This window comes from Tamandua tetradactyla, chromosome 2, assembly GCF_023851605.1.
Source record: "Tamandua tetradactyla isolate mTamTet1 chromosome 2, mTamTet1.pri, whole genome shotgun sequence".
NCBI classification, from domain to species: domain Eukaryota; kingdom Metazoa; phylum Chordata; class Mammalia; order Pilosa; family Myrmecophagidae; genus Tamandua; species Tamandua tetradactyla.
In genome coordinates, this window is record NC_135328.1 from 69,217,022 (window position 1) to 69,238,167 (window position 21,146).

At 34.5% G+C, this 21,146-nt stretch overlaps 1 protein-coding gene and 1 non-coding gene across 6 annotated transcripts in view; one reads left to right on the forward strand and one right to left on the reverse strand.

Moving 5' to 3' along the window:
- The window catches only part of IFT74 (intraflagellar transport 74), a 126,779-nt gene that overhangs the window by 5,062 nt on the left and 100,571 nt on the right, over window positions 1-21,146 (reverse strand). For all 5 annotated transcript variants that reach the window (XM_077148000.1, XM_077148002.1, XM_077147999.1 and 2 more), the window contains 3 exons: window positions 20,427-20,553; window positions 3,288-3,451; window positions 2,573-2,698 (listed from right to left, as the gene is read on the reverse strand). In XM_077148000.1, coding sequence (XP_077004115.1) covers window positions 2,573-2,698; window positions 3,288-3,451; window positions 20,427-20,553 — 417 coding nt within the window. The remainder of the gene's footprint in view (window positions 1-2,572; window positions 2,699-3,287; window positions 3,452-20,426; window positions 20,554-21,146) is intronic.
- LOC143675209 (U6 spliceosomal RNA) lies at window positions 12,509-12,616 on the forward strand. Its single transcript, XR_013171452.1, has one exon. It is a non-coding gene; the product is annotated as a U6 spliceosomal RNA (small nuclear RNA).

Consider the following 21,146-nt stretch of genomic DNA (forward strand, 5'->3'; position numbering starts at 1 on the left):
TAATAATTCTTTATACTATTATACTAAAATTATTTTCAGGGTATAAGTCTGGTCTTGGGGTAGCTTCCAATTCCATTGCTTCCTCCAAAGAGATAACTCTAGATAGTAGAATGATCTGTAACTAATTAATTATGTAAACTGTATCTGCTATGAATTAACACTACTAAATCATATCTAGCACCTTCAGACAGGACCTTGAAGTTAGGAGGGTCTTAAGGAAGTAGTCAGCACTTTTTGGCAGTAAATCTTCAATAACCTTTTACAAAGTCAAGTACCAGATTATTTTCTCTTTGTCTCATACAAAGAGTTGGCCTTCTTATAATGCAGCCAAATTCTTAGGTACTGTATAAATAATGCTAAAACAGCAGTATCTATTTATGCCAGATGGTCAAATTCCTTCAAGTTATTATGGTATTTCAAATGAAAATTTCTAGAATAAATATAAGTAGAGAGGTTACAATTCTACTTGTATGGTAGAAACTTATTTAAGGTCTAACACTAACTTTGAAAGATAAATAAGGTTACAGCAAAATTTTTTTTCAAATTTATTGATATTTATATCATTGTCTTGCTTTTGAACCTCTAAGAACATTATGAAACACAAACTAGTTTTAGAAAATCTGTTTTTACCCACAAACTTATTTAAAGAATCTGTTATATACAATTACTTACAGTTTTCAAAAACTAGTCTTTAAGAAAAGCTGCAAAAAATAGGAGACCAGGATTTGATTTTTATCAGTTGGGATTCATAAAAGGCAACAAGTATTATGGAGGATTATAAGTTTTGACTTATGCTATGATTTCTTATTATCAATATATGGATTTTAGAATACGATTAGTACCTAATGTGCGAAAAAAACAAGGTAATCATTGACTGGCTCTAAAAAATGTTTGTCTGGTATTTTTCATTTAAGTATCTGCTCAGTGGAAGAAGAAGGCCAATATTCCATGAGAAATGTCAATTTTTTTTTCTAAGAACTATTTAAGACAATGACTTCACCAACTTTTACTTACGGTTCTTCACTAGCACCCATCATCACTCTGTTTAGAGTGGATTATGTTAACACTTTCAAGTCTATAGCTAGGTTTGTATATTATGAAATAGCGACAGAATAACTGATAAATCTGAATTATGTAGAGCAGTGATTTCTAAGCTTATAGCATAAGACTTCACCTCTTTGAAAAAGAATATAAAGTACATCTTTTTTTAATGGAGAACCATGCAGTGTTTATGTCATAAATATATCATCAAAAGAGAAAAGAGGCTGAAAGCATTTAAGAAAATAAGTATTTAAAGACCATATGCATAGTATGATTTCATTTTTTTGAAAAGAATACACTATGTATGTCTAATCACAAAGGAAAAATGTCTGCAAGGATAGTATACCAAAACATTAATATAAGTTATTTCTGGATAATAAGAAATCAAGTGGCATTATTTTTTTCCCCACCATAATCACAGTACTATAGAAAAAAAAGGACATTTTTAATATATTTAATATTTATAAATCAGAGTTTAGAATTGCTAAAATAGATTAATTAGATATGGGAATGGCTGATCGTTTTCATATGATTTTGAAATGATTTTGAAATTGATTTTGCTATGATAAAACACTTCATTCAACAATCCAACAAATTCCAACTGAACACTTACTATGTGCCTACCACTTGCACAATGCTGGGTATAGAGTGAATGAGACAGACATCGTCTCTGTCCTCACAAAGCTCACAAACTAGAAGACTTCAGGCACCATTCAGGTATTTTCCAATGTGATGAATGATATTAAAAAGGGGGTGTTGGGTATAAGTATGTGCAGCCTGAGTAAAAAGCCATAGACTTGAATCAAGATGTTCATGGATAAGACTGTTCTTTTTTATTTGAATAATCTTAAAACTAGAAATAACCTAAATGCCCAACAAAGGAACCAGTTACATAAATTAGACTATGTCAATGTAATCAAATATTATATAGCTATAAAGCATCATATTTTAAAATATATCCATTGACAAGGGAAACTACTTACAATGTATAGTTAAATGATAAAAGCAAGCTTAAATTACTATGTGGAATATAGTGTCATTTCTGTAAAATAAAGAAAAATAAATGTATATTTATGTATATGTACAAACGTGTGTGTACATATAACACACCCAAACAGACTAGAAGGACCCAAAGCAAAATGACAAGAGTTATTTCTTCTGGGTGTTGAGATATGTATGCATCCTTAGTGTTTATTTTCTTTCTTTGTGATTTATAGATTTCCTAACCTTCTGCATCAGAAGTGCTTTATTTTCAATTGTTTTGGAAAGCTATTACCCAGCGTATCATAATGGTTGTGCCTAGAACAATACATAGCAGATAGCAGGCTTTTAATATAGGTTTTTAGAATACAGGAGCTAATTCATTCTGAGTGAAGGTAATAAAGAATATGGCTTTCTACCAAGCCAAAAGAACCTTGGAAGGTATGTAAAGTGATTAAAAAAAAAAAAAAGCATTTTTTCGGGGTGAAAAGAACAGATCAAGTAGTCTTTGATAATAATGAATTCCAAAAGGCATTATTTTTCTTTTTACCTGAGAATGTGTCTCATTTTCTTGCAATTGTGTTTTTAGTGTCTCATATTCTATGCTTAGCTTCTCCATGATTTTCTTAAAGGCATTTCTGCGAGTTGATAATACTGTTCTCTCTTGATGTAGTTTCTATACAGACCCAAATAGAAGTAAATAACAGACTTCAGCAAATATCTAGTAAATAAATGCAAATTGTATTTGACTTAAATAATTTCAACAACCATATTATGATAAAATTCTACCCAAGCCATAAGCACCTTTTTTTTTTTTTTTACATGGGCAGGCAAACCATAAGCACTTTAAAACATGTTTGTAAAAATATCCTTAGAATTGTAATAAGCTGTGTTAATATTAACTCTGTTAATGGTGCCATATCTATCCCACATCCCACCAAATTTTTAATTATAAATGTACATGACAATTAAAAGCCAGTGACAAGTTTTGACTAGGGAAATATCATAATCAAATCTGTATTTTACAAAGAAAATATTTGGTGAAATGCTTTATACTAATCAATAGCTTATCCCTTGCTTTTCAATTTTGGTTTAAAATTTTAAGTCACTCTAAATTCCTAATATATGAATATATTTATTCATTTTTCCTAGCTTAGATATCAATCAACTGAAATACATATTCAATAGACCATAGATATATATTAAATTTGATTAAGAAAAAACTATTTGAATTGTAATGTTGCAAGACACTATTTAGTATTTACCTTTTTCTTCTCTTCACCTGATGATTTCAAAGCAGGTAAATCACTGTATGTCTCCAGATCAGTTGTCATTTGTTTAATTTTACTTTTTAGAGAATGCTGTTCCTCAGTCATCTTACTTTCTAGAAGCTCCATTTTCTGTAGATCCAACTGTAGCCGTTGACTATCTGAAACAAAGGAATTAAATAATAAAATTAATAAAAACCTTATTGCTTTAATAAAGGAAATGCAATGCAACCACTGAAGACCATGTTTTAGAACAATATCCACAAAAGTAATATACATACACTGTAAACAGTGAGATAATATGAAGATGAATTAAGAAAAAAAAAAATTCTCCCATTCTTAGGTAGCCAATATTATCTGATGTATAGTAGCCACACCTATTTCCCTGCTCATACAGACATATAAGAAGACCATACATAAGGCTTTTTTCCTCACTTAATATAACATGAGATAAAGACTCATTATTTTAAATAGAGGCATAATAAACACATAGTTATGTTAAAGAGAAGTTACAAAGCATTATATATATTTTGAGCACAATTTTATAATTATATATACATATGTGTATAAGGCTCATTCTTTTCTTTTTTTTTTTTTTTTACTTTTTAGGATTCCCTCAAGTATGAATCTTTGGTAATAAATTTTCTCAAATTTGTCTGTCTGAAAATCACCTTGAATCTTTATATTTTGCTGACCATAAAATTCTAGGTTGCCAGTTATTTTCTTCCAACTGTTTTAATGACATTATTCCATTATCTTCTGGCTTCCCTAATTTTATTGACCATTTAGATTTTAGTCTACTTTTCTCATTTGTGTGTACTCTGACAATTTTCTCTGGTTAATATTTGATTTATTTTTGTCTTTGGCTCTTTGAACTGTTTTTTTTTTTTTTAACGTTTTTATTGTATTGTATAAGATATATACAGAACAAAGGAATAAAAAACACTAGTTTTCAAAGCACTTTTCAACAAGTAGTTGCAGGACAGATCCCAGAGTTTGTTATGGGCTACATTCTAGTTTGCTAGCTGCCAGAATGCAATATACCAGAAATAGAATGGCTTTTAAAAAGGGGAATTTAATGAGTTGCTAGTTTACAGTTCTAAGGCCGAGAAAATGTCCCAATTAAAACAAGTCTATAGAAATGTCCAATCTAAGGCATCCAGGGAAAGATACGTTGGTTCAAAAGGGCCGATGAAGTTCAGGGTTTCTTTCTCAAGTGAAAAGGCACATGGCAAACAGAGTCAGGGTTTCTCTCTCATCTGGTAAGGCATATGGTGAACATGGCATCATCTGCTAGCTTTCTCTCCTGGCTTCCCTTTATGAAGCTCCCCGGGAAGTGTTTTCCTTCTTCATTTCCAAAGGTTGCTGGCTGGTGGAGTCTCTGCTTCTCGTGGCTATGTCATCTTGCTCTCTGCCAATCTCCTGCCTTCTCCAAAATGTTTCCTCTTTTATAGGATTCCAGTAAACTAATCAAGACCCACCCGAATGGCTGGAGACACATCTCCACCTAATCCAGTTTAATAACCACTCTTGATTGAATCACATCTCAGGGAGATTATCTGATTACAGTTTAAACATACACTACTAAATAAGGATTAGAAAAAATGGCTGCCTTTACAAAATGGGATTAGGATTAAAACATGGCTTTTCTAGGGTACACACCCTTTCAAACTGGCACAGCTACCGTACTATCCTCTCAGATTTTTCCTCCTAACTGCTCCAGAATATAAGAGGCTAAAGGACTTAAATATATTTTTTTTATCCTCACAATCAAATTTTCTTCTTTCCTTTTTTTTTTTATATAGATCCACATATTTATTATACCCAACATAGTAACACTATCCTATCTTATATTTTTTATATTTAATAAATAACATGATGTATTTTGTTAAATACAGCCTTCATTAAAACATAGATACTGAAATATACTGTTTTCTCAAAATTAGGTTATTCATAATTTAGAACGCATGAAGAAAATCAATTACTTTATTACTAAGCTGCTTAGAGAAAGGTTTGTTTCGCAAAGTTATCCTACCATATGTATAGGCTCATGAGATTTATCAGAGCGCTGGGTTGCCTGCTCTTTATTCCAAGCTTTTCTGGGCTGTCTATTATTGCCATACTAATATGCTCTTTGCTATCATTCATTGCCTAATCTTTTTTTTTATTAATTAAAGATAAAAAGAAATTAGCCCAACATTTAGAAATCATTCCATTCTACATATGCAATCAGGAATTCTTAATATCATCACATAGATGCATGATCATCATTTCTTAGTACATTTGCTTTGATTTAGAAGAAGAACTAGCAAAACAACAGAAAAAGATATAGAATGTTAATATAGAGAAAAAATAAAAATAATAATAATAGTACAAAAAAAAAAGACAAACAAACAAACAGACAGACAAAAAAAACCCTATAGCTCAGATGCAGCTTCATTCAGTGTTTTAACATGATTACTTTACAATTAGGTATTATTGTGCTGTCCATTTTTGAGTTTTTGTATCTAGTCCTGTTGCACAGTCTGTATCCCTTCAGCTCCAATCACCCATTATCTTACCCTGTTTCTAACTCCTGCTGGACTCTGTTACCAATGACATATTCCAAGTTTATTCTCGAATGTCGGTTCACATCAGTGGGACCATACAGTATTTGTCCTTTAGTTTTTGGCTAGACTCACTCAGCATAATGTTCTCTAGGTCCATCCATGTTATTACATGCTTCATAAGTTTATCCTGTCTTAAAGCTGCATAATATTCCATCGTATGTATATAACACAGTTTGTTTAGTCACTCCTCTGTTGATGGACATTTTGGCTGTTTCCATCTCTTTGCAATTGTAAATAACGCTGCTATAAACATTGGTGTGCAAATGTCCGTTTGTGTCTTTGCCCTTAAGTCCTTTGAGTAGATACCCAGCAATGGTATTGCTTGGTCGTATGGCAATTCTATATTCAGCTTTTTGAGGAACCGCCAAATTGCCTTCCACAGTGGTTGCACCATTTGACATTCCCACCAACAGTGGATAAGTGTGCCTCTTTCTCCGCATCCTCTCCAGCACTTGTCATTTTCTGTTTTGTTGATAATGGCCATTCTGGTGGGTATGAGATGATATCTCATTGTGGTTTTGATTTGCATTTCTCTAATGGCCAGGGACATTGAGCATCTCTTCATGTGCCTTTTGGCCATTTGTATTTCCTCTTCTGATAGGTACCTGTTCAAGTCTTTTTCTCATTTTGTAATTGGGTTGGCTGTCTTTTTGTTGTTGAGTTGAACAATCTCTTTATAAATTCCTGATACTAGACCTTTATCTGATATGTCGTTTCCAGATATTGTCTCCCATTGTGTAGGCTGTCTTTCTACTTTCTTGATGAAGTTCTTTGATGCACAGAAGTGTTTAATTTTGAGGAGCTCCCATTTATTTATTTCCTTCTTCAGTGCTCTTGCTTTAGGTTTAAGGTCCATAAAACCGCCTCCAATTGTAAGTTTCATAAGATATCTCCCTACATTTTCCTCTAACTGTTTTATGGTCTTAGACCTAATGTTTAGATCTTTGATCCATTTTGAGTTAACTTTTGTATAGGGTGTGAGATACGGGTCTTCTTTCATTCTTTTGCATATGGATATCCAGTTCTCTAGGCACCATTTATTGAAGACACTGTTCTGTCCCAGGTGAGTTGGCTTGACTGCCTTATCAAAGATCAAATGTCCACAGATGAGAGGGTCTATATCTAAGCACTCTGTTCGATTCCATTGGTCGATATATCTATCTTTATGCCAGTACCATGCTGTTTTGACCACTGTGGCTTCATAATATGCCTTAAAGTCAGGCAGTGCAAGACCTCCAGCTTCGTTTTTTTTCCTCAAGATGTTTTTAGCAATTCGGGGCACCCTGCCCTTCCAGATAAATTTGCTTATTGGTTTTTCTATTTCTGAAAAATAAGTTGTTGGGATTTTGATTGGTATTGCATTGAATCTGTAAATCAATTTAGGTAAGATTGACATCTTAACTATATTTAGTCTTCCAATCCATGAACACGGTATGCCCTTTCATCTATTTGGGTCTTCTGTGATTTCTTTTAACAGTTTTTTGTAGTTTTCTTTATATAGGTTTTTTGTCTCTTTAGTTAAATTTATTCCTAGGTATTTTATTCTTTTAGTTGCAATTGTAAATGGGATTCGTTTCTTGATTTCCCGCTCAGCTTGTTCATTACTAGTATATAGAAATGCTACAGATTTTTGAATGTTGATCTTGTAACCTGTTACATTGCTGTACTCATTTATTAGCTCTAGTAGTTTTGTTGTGGATTTTTCCGGGTTTTCGACGTATAGTATCATATCGTCTGCAAACAGTGATAGTTTTACTTCTTCCTTTCCAATTTTGATGCCTTGTATTTCTTTTTCTTGTCTAATTGCTCTGGCTAGAACCTCCAACACAATGTTGAATAATAGTGGTGATAATGGACATCCTTGTCTTGTTCCTGATCTTAGGGGGAAAGTTTTCAATTTTTCCCCATTGAGGATGATATTAGCTGTGGGTTTTTCATATATTCCCAAGGCTCATTCTTTCATTGAAAAGTATCGAGCATTTACCATGTGCTAAGTGCTGATATTATGGAAATCAAAACAAAATATTCATTGAAGTAGCTATATTCTAGAGGTAGAACCACACAATTAAATAAGCACTTAGAGTAAACTGGAAAACTATGAGGAAGAGTGCTAGAGAGCATCATAAATAACAGCACAGGCAGAGGACAAGAGAGTTCTCTAAAGACACAGAAAGACACAGGTAGACAGAGGACAAGAGTTCTCTAAAGACTAAAGATTAGTCTTTTAGCTAAGCCTTAAGGATGGAAATGAAGCAAAGGAGAAGGCAAAAGTTTTCCAGAGAAAATACTCAGCATATGCAAATCAAGGTCAGAAACCACAACATCTTGGAGCAAATAACAAAAGTTCAAAATTACTATAACTCAGAATTCAAAGGAGGAGGTGGTATGAAAGAAAACCAAAAATGTAGAGAGATTTCAACTAATGAAGGGCTTTTACGTCCTGACAAGGAGTCTTACTTTACCCTAAGGGCTACGGCAAGTCATCAATGAGTTTTAAAAAGGACTGTGGCATGATTTGTTAAAGTTCACTTGTTGCAATATGGACAATTGATTCAAGTAGCACACTAGATGAAGGAAGATCGGTTCAAGATTAATTCAATGACCTAGGCAAGAATTCCTGGACTAGCTTCATGACTTTGGGGATTTTTTTTTCATTAAACAATATTTATTGAATGTTTCTATGTACTAGACAAAGTTCTAGGCATGGGGGTTACAGCAATGAACAGAGCATATGAAAATCCCTGTCCTTTCAGAACGTATGTTTCAGTGGAAGAAGCTACATATATAAAATACATATCTATGTCAGATGAAAATACGTATGAGGAAAAAAACAACATAGGGGAAATTGGGAGGGATTCAAGAAATATAAGGGATTTCAGATTAACAAAACAGGTTGGAGAATGCTGGGTGCAGGGGCTGAGCAAGGAGGAGTCAATGAAGATCCAACTTCCAACTTGAGCAAATGAGTGGATGGAGTGTAGAAAGAAGTATAAATTTTGTTTATGGGAGGGGGTGAGATGATGGGTGAGGTCAGTTTAGAGTATGTTGAGTTGAGGTACCTTAGAAACATCCACATAGAAATGTCCAAGCATATGAGTCTGAGGCCAGAGGGAAATGCATGTCTGAAGATAGAGATTTTTAAATCACCAGCATAGAAATAGTAACTGAAGCCACAGAAGTGACTGAAACCATTGAGAGAAGTTGAGTTCATGATAGAACCTGGAAGAATATCATTCTTAAAAAATAAATTGACATAAAGGAGACCACAGAGGAAAATAGGAAATGAACAGAAAACTAAGAGGTGAATCAGAGGCCATGGTGAGGGAAAAAAAAAAAAAAACATTTCAAGAATAAAGAAGTGGTTTGGAGATCTCAAAAAAAAAAAAAAAAAGACCATGCAATGTATGTTGGATTTGCTGGTGAGGAGGTTGCTGTTCTGTTGAGAGTAAATGTAGTAGAAAGATAAAGAGATCAGGAGTGGAAAGAAGGTTTTAAGAAATAAGACTGTGAAACTTTTGAAAGGACAGATGATAGCTCCAGATAATACCCAGTGAAGCCTTTCTGTTTTTCTCAAGATTTGAGAAAGCAAAGAAAAAAATAAAAAGATTTGAAAGATAATACTAACATTTTAATATTAATGAACTCTTAGTTGTGGAATTATAAATGTTTTAAATTTTTATTATTTTCTATATCTTCCTCTATCATGAATATGAATATTTCCTATAATCAGAAAATATTTGAAACAATATTCCTTTTTGATAGTATTATATAATCCCTATCTTTCCACTTCAGAGACTTCCTAGCTTTGTGATTCTAACTTTAAAAGTCCTTTTTTAAAGGGAGAAAAAGTTAAAGAAAGAAACCAGTACTACTAAGTACCTAAATGTACCTCGTTTCATATGCTATCTGATTTACTTTTCTTAACAGCCCTAGGAGTAAATGTTATACTCATTGTGAATGTAGAAAGAAAAGCTTAGAAAGTAATTTGCCCAAGATCACACAACCAGTCAGTGGTGGAGTCGGGCTTTCAGAACTCAGTGACACGATCCATCTATATAAAATGTTCATTTTAAAGATAATCAATGTTAGTACACAATTAAAAAACAAAACAACAACAAAAAAAACCTCTCTGAGCAAGCCTGAGTTATGGGAACAGGAATAATAATACTTAGTCAACTTTTCTATTTCAGGCTTTTTTCCCCCTGGCATCCCTCTTTGTTTTGATTTCCTTATAGCTTACTGAAGTCAAATCCGATTAGTGCTAACTAAAAAATGGATACTAAAATGGAATTATTATAAATGAGTATCCTGCATATTCAGATTAAGAAATCTGAATTCAAACGTGCCTTGGCTGGTTTTAACTCTCCTGTGTTCCTTAGATTAGGCAGTTATAATTCTATCCAGTATTATATAGAGAGATGAAGTCATATAGAGATGTTTCCATCTTAGAACTTTTTGCCCTCACTTTCCCTCTATTTTAAACTAGGGATATGAACTCCCTCAGAAATATATGGTGGTATTTCAGAGTAATGAAAGACATGAACATCTCCTTCTTACTATTTAGAAATTTAAGGGTAAGATGGTCTTATAACAAAATAAACATATCTTGGTTACACTATGAAATTTTTGTATGAAATGTGTATGGCATTTATGTACAGAGGCCTTTTGGTTTCTTTATATACAGTTTAAAAAAATTATTTTTAATTGTTTTACAATCTGTGCCTAGTCACTAATGGGAAAATAAAGTACCACATTGCTACTAAGCCTGTCTCTTCTATGTATGACATTGGAAAGATTATTGATTAATATATGCTTTGAAGGTGATGTTATATAAAAATCTCATGTTCAAGAAATGGAGGATCTCTATTCATGAATACAATGATTATTACATGAGTATAAAATATCAGATTGTATAAAAGAGTGCTTCCAGTTATTGATTTAAGAGAGGAGATGGTTATTCAACATCTAATTATTTAAGTTGGTTGGTATAATTGAACCAGTATTTCTTGAATAATTCCTTTTATCTTTTTATCCCTTTATTCCTATGTACATCTCAAATATATGTCAGGATTTAAATGCTGTTGAAAGGTTTTGTTTTGTTGGGTTCATGTCTCTACTAGAGTTAGGAATAGTTAAGATGAGAATCAAAGTGGTGAACAAATCGTGAGGCTTACGGTATTTTAACTCTCTGAACAGGAAATGTGCTTAGCTTGTAGATATTTTGACTGGTGAAATTAGCTATATAAATATAATTGCAAACTTAATTTTAAGATCTATTAGGGAAATAGATTTAGGAACTATACAAACTTTTTTTTTAGAGGAAGGGAGAACATGATTGGTTGACATAGGGTAAAGTTTATCTTCCTTTAACAACAGGCCCTTATGTAAAACTTCTCCAAGGGAAGAGACAGGAAGAGGATGTAGTCAAGTTCCTTCTGATATGCTAGGAAGTTGTGAAGTTTACCAAACAGTGTGTACATAGTGGCAAAATCTCAGAAGGAACCACTCTGAGCTAGGGAAGTATTTCTGAAATATTCTGCCATTAGCACATCTGTTTACTACCTGGAGTTTCCTTTCTAAAAACATAAATAAAAACTACTGCTGACAGATTCCTTGCCTCTTCACTGATGCATTACAACATTTCTCAACATTTAAAAAATTATCACCCTCCTAAGGAGCCCTTTTTATTCTTTTTATCCCTAATTGTCTCCCCCTGCCATGAAATTTTTATATGAAATATACACTGTATTTATGTACAATGGCCTTTTGGAGGGCCACAAACCATTATAATAGCTAAGATGTTTTTCATTCACACCCCCCCCACCCCGCCACCAGAACCAATGTGGTCCTCTCGGGGGCGACACTGCCTTTTTAAGAATGCATTCTAAACACAGAAAATCAGGTGAGTTCCAATTATAACCTCAAGGGTAGAACTTCACAAATAAAATATGCTAATTCTGAGTTTGAGAAGCAATTCATAAAAGAGGAATTTAAAATCCATTATCTCTAAAGCTGAATAAGAATATTTTCAAACTTCTTATGGTGATTCCCAGACATAAGATATTTCTTGGTGGTGGGAGATGATATCAGGGAAAGAGAAAGGAGCAATTTATGAGCTTGGCTTGAATTGACACTTAAAAATCAAAGGTTTCAAGCCTTAAAAAGAAAAATTTTCAGTAGAATGTTTATCATAGTAATAAATTGATTTTTTTTTTTAATTTCTGAAGACAGCAATTTATTTTTATGCAGTTGTTTAAATTCATTGTTAAAAAATGTTCAAAAACTTCTGGGCCAAGATGGCGGCTTAACAATGTGTGCATTTTAGTTCATCTCCAGAACAGCTACTAAATAACCAGGAACAGTACAGAACAGCTCCTGGGGCCACATCAGTGACTGGACACACAGCGTACCCCAGTCTGGAACAGCTGGACCGCTACAAGTTCCCCCAGAACTGTGATTCCCCAAGCCTCAGCAGCTGGTGCCCCTCCCCCACAGGCTGCTTCCCAGAGGGGAAAGGAAAGAGACTTTACCAGCAGCAGGGGCTGAACCCAACCAAATGTCAATTGTGGAATTAAATAACAAATTCTGACTATTAAAATTAGGCTCCCTGTGCTCGCTTGGGCAGCACATATGCTAAAATTGGAACACTACAGAGAAGATTAGCATAGGACCCTGCGCAAGGATGACACGCAAATTCGTGAAGCATTCCATATTTCTGCACTGGGCCACTTCTGGGTGGGGCAGCAGGTTCCAGCTCGGCTCTCACAGAATGTAAAAATAACAAACAAAAGTTCTATTAAATTCAGTTTTCTGTCTTAAAAAAAAAAAAAAGGAACCCAGCTCAGGTGAACCTGGTCAAAGAGGAGGTTGCTCATTTTTGCCCCAATACCAAGGGGGCAGGGCTGACGGAAAAAGGAAAAAAAAAGAATGAAACAGAGGTTCTTGTGGCTGTGTTTCTACAAAGGCTTGACTGCCTTTGGATACAGCAGCAGGGCTCCTCGGGCTGCAACTGCCCCAGGCATAGGCAGAAACAAACTCATTTGAGGGCTTGTCTGGAGACTGTGCCTTCCCCAGGGAGGGGTGAAGCCCAGCTCAGGTGGAATCCCTCTCTCAAGGAATTCAGACACCAGGGCTTGGTAATTTGAAACCATTAAAACCAGCCTACAACCTCTCCTCTGTCTCCACCACGCCCCCAGTAGGGACAGTCTGCCAAAGTTAAAGGTACCACATCATCTTATGCTGGTGGGACCTACAGCAGACAAGCGCCACATACTGGACAGGATAAGAAAAACAGAGTCGAGAGACTTCACAGGAAAGTCTTTCAACCTGCTGGGTCTCACCCTCGGGAATAACTGACGCAGGTGACTCTTTCCTCCTGATAGGAGGCCAGTTTGGTTTGGGAAAATCCAGCTGCAGTCTATAATACCTAAGTAGACCCTCCTAAGTGTGGGGGGGAAAAGGCACCATACAAGCAAGGCAAGAAATAAGAAAACAAGAACTGAAAAATTCTTCTCTGTTAAACAAAACTTAAGCTAGAGATCCAGAAAAAGCTGAACTGAATGTCAAAGAACAGATAGACAACAAATTCATCCAGCAAGAAAACCCTAGGAAAAAGAAGTGAAAGCAATCTCCAGAATAAATTAATTAAGGTAATTAAATGCCTAGATGCCAGCAAAAAATAACAAATCATACTAGGAAAATTGAAGATACAGCCTAGTCAAAGGAACAAACCAACAATTCAAATGAGATACAGGAGCTGAAACATTTAATTCAGAATATATGAACAGACATGGAAAACCTCATCAAAAACCAAATCAATGAATTGAGGGAGGATATAAAGCAGGCAAGAAATGAACAAAAAGAAGAAATTGAAAGTCTGAAAAAACAAATCACAGAACTTATGGGAATGAAAGCCACAGTAGAAGAGATAAAAAAAACAATAGAAACCTACAATGGTAGATTTCGAGAGACAGAACATAGGATTTCTGAACTGGAGGATGGAACATCTGAAATCCAGCAAGACAAAGAAAATATACGAAAAAAATGGAAAAATATGAGTAGGCACTCAGGGAACTGAAAGACAATATGAAGCACACGAATATACGTGTCGTGGGTGTCCCAGCAGGAGAAGAGAAGGGAAAAGGAGGAGAAAAACTAATGGAGGAAATTATCACTGAAAATTTCACAACTCTTATGAAAGACTTAAAATTATAGATCCAAGAAGTGCAGCGTAATCCAAAGAGAACAGATCCAAATATACGTACTCTAAGACATTTACTAATCAGAATGTCAGAGGTCAAAGAGGAAGAAAGAACCTTGAAAGGAGCAAGAGAAAAGCAATCCATCAAGTACATGGGAAGCCCAATAAAACTATGCATAGATCTCTCAGCAGAAACCATGGAGGCGAGAAGACAGTGGGATGATATATTTAAATTATTAAAAGAGAAAAACTGCCAACCGAGAATTCTATATCCAGCAAAACTGTCCTTCAAAAATGAGGGAGAAATTAAACCATTTTCAGACAAAAAAATCACTGAGAGAATTTGTGACCAAGAGACCAGCTCTGCAAGAAATACTAAAGGGAGCACTAGAGACAGGTATGAAAAGACAGAAGAGAGAGGTGTGGGGAAGGGTGTAGAAAGGAAGATTATGAGTAAAGGTAAAAAGAAGGAAAATTAGATGTGACATATAAAATCCAGAAGGCAAAATAGTAGAAGAAAGCACTACCCGTGAAGTAATAACACTAAATATTAATGGATTAAACTCCCCAGTCAAAAGACATAGACTGGCAGAATGGATTAAAAAAACAGGACCCATCTATATGCTGTCTCTACTCAAAGGACATGAGGGCAAGGACACAAACGCACATTTGCACACCAATGTTTATAGCAGCATTATTTACAATTACTAAGAGATGGAAACAGCCAAGATGTCCATCAACAGACGGGTGGCTAAACAAACTGTGGCATATACATACGATGGAATATTATGCAGCTGTAAGACAGAATAAAGTTATGAAGTATGCAAAACATGGATGAACCTTAAGGACATTATGCTGAGTGAGACTGGCCAAAAACAGAAAGATGAATGCTGTGTGGTCTCATTGATATGAACTGACATTAATGAATAAACCTGGAACAATTCGTTGGTAATGTAGACCATCAGGAGATAGAAATAGGACATTTGCACACCAATGTTTATAGCAGCATTATTTACATTTACCAAGAGATGGAAACAGCTAAAATGTCCATCAACAGATGGCTAAACAAACTGTGGCATATATATATATGATGGAATATTACGCAGCTGTAAGACAGAATAAGTTATGAAGTATGTAACAACATGGATGGACCTTCAGAACATTATGCTGAGTGTGATTAGTCAAAAGCAAAAGGCAAATACTGTATGGTCTCACTGATATGAACTGACATTAGTGAATAAACTTGGAATATTTTGTTGGTAACGGAGACCATCAGGACACAGACTAGGGTAAGATATTGGGTAACTGGAGCTGAAGGGATACAGATTGTGCAACAGGACTGAATATAAAAACTCAGAAATGGATAGTACAACACTACCTAATACAATTAAGTTAAAATACTGAATGAAGCTGAATGTGAGAATGATAGAGGGAGGAGGGCTGGGGCATAAATGAAATCACAAAGAAAGATAGACGATAAAGATTAGATGGTATAATCTAGGAATGCCTAGAGTGTATAACGATAGTGACTAAATGTACAAATTTAAAAAATGTTTTTGCATGAGGAAAAACAGGAATGTCATTACTGCAGGGTGCTGAAAATAGATGTAATTAATATTTTTAAAATTTCAACATATATGTGAGACAAAAGCAAAAAATGTTTATTTGGTACAAAATTTAGATTTCAACTAGTGCATCTCCTAATATAACTTATGTAGATAGTTGGCATGGAGCTTTGGGTAGGACATGAGATTTTGTTGGTTTGTCCAGGTGATGCCCTGATGAATCCCAGAGTGATTTGATCGTAAGTGGAAAAGTATTTGCAAAGTCCCCTTCGGGGAATGGTGAAAATTTAACTTTCCCAAGTTGAATTCTTGATATTCTCACAAGCAGTGTGGACAACCAAAGCTATAGGCTGAGCCCCCAGTCTTGGGGTTTGTTCACATGAAACTTAACCCCACAAAGGATATGTTAAGCCTACTTAAAATTAGGCCTAAGAGTCACCCCCAAGAGAACCTCTTCTGTTGCTCAGATGTGGCCTCTCTCTCCAGTCAACACAACAAGCGAACTCACCATCCTCCCCCTGTCTACATGGGACATGACTCCCAGGAGTGTGGATCTTCCTGGTAATGTGGGACAGAAATCCCAGAATGAGCTGAGATTCAGCATCAAGGGATTGAGGAAACCTTCTCGACTAAAAGGGGGAAGAGTGAAAAAGGCAAAGTGTCAATGGCTGAGAGATTCCAAACAGAGTTGAGAGGTTATCATAGACGTTATTCTTACGCATTAAGTAGATATCACCTTGTTATCCTAGATGTAATGGAGAGGCTGGAAGGAACTGCCTGAAAATGTAGAGCTGCGTTCCAGTAGCCATGTTTCTTGATGATGATTGTATAATGATATAGCTTTCACAATGTGACTGTGTGATCAATGAAAGGGAGGGGTAAGGGTATAGTATGTAAATTTTTTTGTTTTCTGTTTTTGTTTTATTTTTCTGTGGTCTTTTTATTTGATGATGAATATGGAACTATGTGATGATATCATGAATTACTGACTATATATGTAGAATGGAATGAGCATACATTAAGAATGTTTGTGTTTCTTTCTTGTAATTTTTAAAATTAATAAAAAATCTAAAAAAATGTTCAAAAGGCACTTTAAAAATTTTTTTATTAATAAAACCAATCAACATACAATATGAACATTCATTTTTCATCACATAGAGAGGGGGAGGGCAGAGAGTTTGCTTATCTTGTTGGCTGAGAGAGAGAGCCACATCTGAGCCACAAAAGAGGTTCTCTTGGGGGTGACTCTTAAGCCTAATTTTAAGTAGGTTTAGCCTATCCTTTGCAGGGTTAAGTTTCATATGAACAAACCCCAAGATTGGGGCCTCAGCCTATTGCTTTGGTTGTCCCCACAGCTTATAAGAATATCAAGAATTCTCCACTTGGGGAAGCTGAATTTTCCTCCTTTCTCACCATGCCCCCAGGGGGACTTTGCAAATACTCAAAGAGCATTTTTAAAAACTTATTTAAAAATGCACTTTTCTGAGTTTAAGGTGATCCACTTAAAATAAGCAAGTCACGGGACATCTTTTAAACCATTCATGACAGTATCATCTTACAAAATTTTGGGTTTTTTTTCTTGGCTTGTATCTTTTTTTTTTAATGTTTCTTTTTATTGTGAAATATAGCATACATATATGAAAGCAATAAATTACCATGTACATTTTAACAAGTAGTTATACAACAGACTTTAAAGTTTGGTATGGGTTGCAGTTCCAAGATTTTTCATTTTCTCTTGTAGCTGCTTCAAGACACTGGAGATTAACAGAAGTATCAATATGATCATTCAGCAGTCATACTCATTTCTTAAATCCTATCTTCTCTGTTACACTCCTCCTTCTCTTTAAATAACATATATTCATAAGAGCAATAAACTTTAAAGTACATTACAACAATTAGTTTAGAATAGATTTCAGAGTTTGGAATGGGTTACAATCCCACAATTTTAGGTTTTTATTTCTAGGTGCTCTAAGGTACTGGAGGCTGAAAGAAATAAAGCATAGTGATTCAGCACTCATACTCATTTGTTAAGCCTGACCTTCTCTGTATAACTTCACCATCACCTTTGATCTTTTTCCCACAATTTAGGGGTATTTGGGCTATGCCCATTCTAACTTTTTAATATTGGAAGGGGCTGTTGATAATATGGGATAGGGGGACAGAACTAGAAAATGGTCTGGAAAAGCTAGCCCCTCTGTATTTCAGGACCTATCTGGTTCAGGCACCCATCTGAAGGTTGTAGGTGTTGGAAAGTTACCTTAGTGCATGGAACCTTTGCAGAATCTTACATAATGCCCTAGGTATTCTTTAGTATTGGCAAGAATGGTTTTGGTTGGGTTTGGCAAGTTATGATAGGTGGCCATATCTAACTGAAGCATGCATAAGAGTGACCTCCAATATAGCTTCTCAACTCTATTTGAACTTTCTCAGCCACTGATACGTTACGTCTTTCCCCCCTTTTTATCAGGATGGCTTTGTTGATACCACAGTGCCAAGGCCAGGCTCATCCCTGGGACTCATCTCCCATGCCGCCTGGGATACATTCATCCCTGGATGTCATGTCCCACATAGGGTGGAGGGCAACAGTTTCACTTGCAGAGTTCGGCTTAAGAGAGAGAAGCCACATCTGAGCAAAAAAAGAGGTACTCTGGAGGTACTTATTCTTAGGCATATCTACAGGTAGGCTAAGCTTCTCTGCTACATACATAAGCTTCCCAAGAGCAAGCCTCAAGATCCAGGGCCTATTGATTTGGTAGTCCCTAATGATTGGCACAGTATCTGGGGTTTCCCCAGTGGTAATGTTTAATAGTTTCATAATGAATATACTGAATTTTTGTCTCCACTAATATCAGTTCTTATTCTTTTTCAACTGTACATTTCAGGAGAAAACATAAATGGCTAGATTTTTAAAAGGAAATGTAAAACAGAGTATAAAAGTATGGAAGGAATACAAAGTTCAGATTATTTAATTTGGTTCCTGGTTCTTACCATTTAAAAAAATGTATGTTTTTTGACAGCCAATATATAAAGACAGCTTAAAGGAGGCAAAAATCTGTTGAATTAATATTAGCCTCAGGTAAATGAAAAACTTAGGTACTATGGTATAAAACAGAAAACAGGTTTTTTAGTTGGAATAATTAAACCAAAATTATTCAACTTGTTAAAAAAGAGAAAATAAGAATTTTAAAATACTCATGGTCAATCCACAGGCATAAATCAAGGTTAGAATGTACTTCCTCTAGTTGCCTGACATATAATTCAGAGACACAAATAACACCATGGCAAAAAAACTCTAAACAAATCTGAACAAATCTTATTTCAAATAAGAAAATATACTTAAATGTATAGAATAACAGCAATTATCCACTTATATCCCCAATCTAAATTCAATGATACATTGTTATCATTCTGTATGAATCTATATGTCCATAATCCTGTATCTGAAACTCTCAGGCACTTATGTTTTAGAATTCAGGATTCTTTGAAGTTTAGAAAATATACTGTTATATACTGATTATTACATAACTCTCCTAACAGGGTCTGAGGCAGCACCCTATAATCAAGTATTCTGCAGCAAAAAGTATGAAAAATCACACTAGGGGGGATAATTAAAGACTATAAATAGTCTCATGTCAGTTCAGGTCAGGTTATGTTTTGCTGCCAAGATCTTTTTGGATTTTAGAATTTCAGATAAACTACTGTGGATTCACTATTCCATTTCAAGAATCTTTTAACATTCTTAAGTTAATAGATCCTAAGTAACCTTTCATTTCCCATAATCTCACTCACTGCCAGTGAGCAATTCCAAGAAGACAAATAAAAGGTAGCTAATTCAAGTAACCACACACCAATATCTTCTCATTAAATAGCACCCATAGCTAGTATCAACTAGTGCAAAAACCAAAGACTCCACATTAAATTTTTATATGATTTTATCCTAGGTTCTTTATGCTTAGCCTTATATACATACATATGTTTCTAATCTCTATCTGCACTGTACAAACAGCAGCCACTAGTCACATCTGGCTTTGAGCCCTCAAAATATGTCTAGGTTTGAACTGAGATATATTGTAAGTATAAAATACCTCGTTAATAACTTTTACATTTATTACATGTTGAAATGATAATAGATATACTTATTTAAATAAAATATATTATTAAAATTCATTTCATCTGTACCTTTTTACTTTTTTAATGCGACTACTTGAAAATTTAAAACTATATATGTGGTTGCATTATATTTCTACTGGACAGCTTTGCTCTACTCTCATGCTAGTGAGCATGGCTGAAACTAATTAAAACATTATCTCATCTAGGATACCTCCCCTGACTGGGCTGGATATGTGTCCTATGAATTTCCATTACACCTTATGTTTACCTTTATCATAGCACTGATTCATTGTATAATAATTGGTTATTTGCTGGTTTGCAGGTTGAAAGGTTGTTTTTCATTTTGCTTTGTTTTGTTTTTGTTTTTTTTACCACTGTATGACCAGATTAGTTATAGCACAAGTATGGAGCAATTATTCAATAAATGTTGTGAAATGAATGAAAACATCCCACTGTGACACAAATAATAAGTAAAAAGAAACCGTTAAAATTCTGAGACTAAAAATGATCAAGACAATTGGCAATTTTAATTTATACCCTCAATCAAATGCCTTAAAAAAATTAAAGAGAATAATACTAATAAATATTTTCAATTCCTCTTTACTACAGAAAAAGAAAAATAGAATATTAAAAATCTATATTCTTTTCTTACCTGAAGTCAAATTCCTAGCTGTACTTTGTGATTTCTGCATTTCAGTAGATTTGAAATTGAGGTCATCCTGCATCATTTTTAGCTCTTGATTGGTAATAGAGGATATCTGTTTCATACGATTTATGTTCTGTATTTGCAGAGAAATAAAAATGGAAAATATTCTAATAACAAACTTGCAATAAAATTCCTGAAAAATAATGTTAAAGGATGGATATTTTGAATACATCATTCACTATAGACGTTTTATAGTTGAATACAGCAAGATTCCAAGTCAGGCTGCCTCAGAAAGTAGAGACTAAATTAAAATTCAGAACTGCTTCTTTTTCATTTGTTTTATGTCACTGCAGAAAAAATTCAACTACACTATTTTAGGAACTGATTTGGAGCTTTCAAATGCTTAGAATCTTGAAAAGGGACATGTATTTTTCTTTCTACAATGCCACACAAAGTGGATTCTCAATCAATAATGAATCCAGATAGTCATTAGAAATATCTACAAGAAAAAGAACCTCCTTGAGGCTTTTCTGACCTTCGAAAGTAGTGCTGAATTGGACTGAGAGATTTTAGGTATACTACAAATAATCATTTTTGTGTTCTGAGTATAAAGTATATAAACATCTGGCTATGTTCCAAACCCAAACAGAAATTTCTTCCTTCTCCATTATTTTGTAATATCTCTGACATTTCCCCCCTTCATGAATACTGTTATTGAAGGAAGTA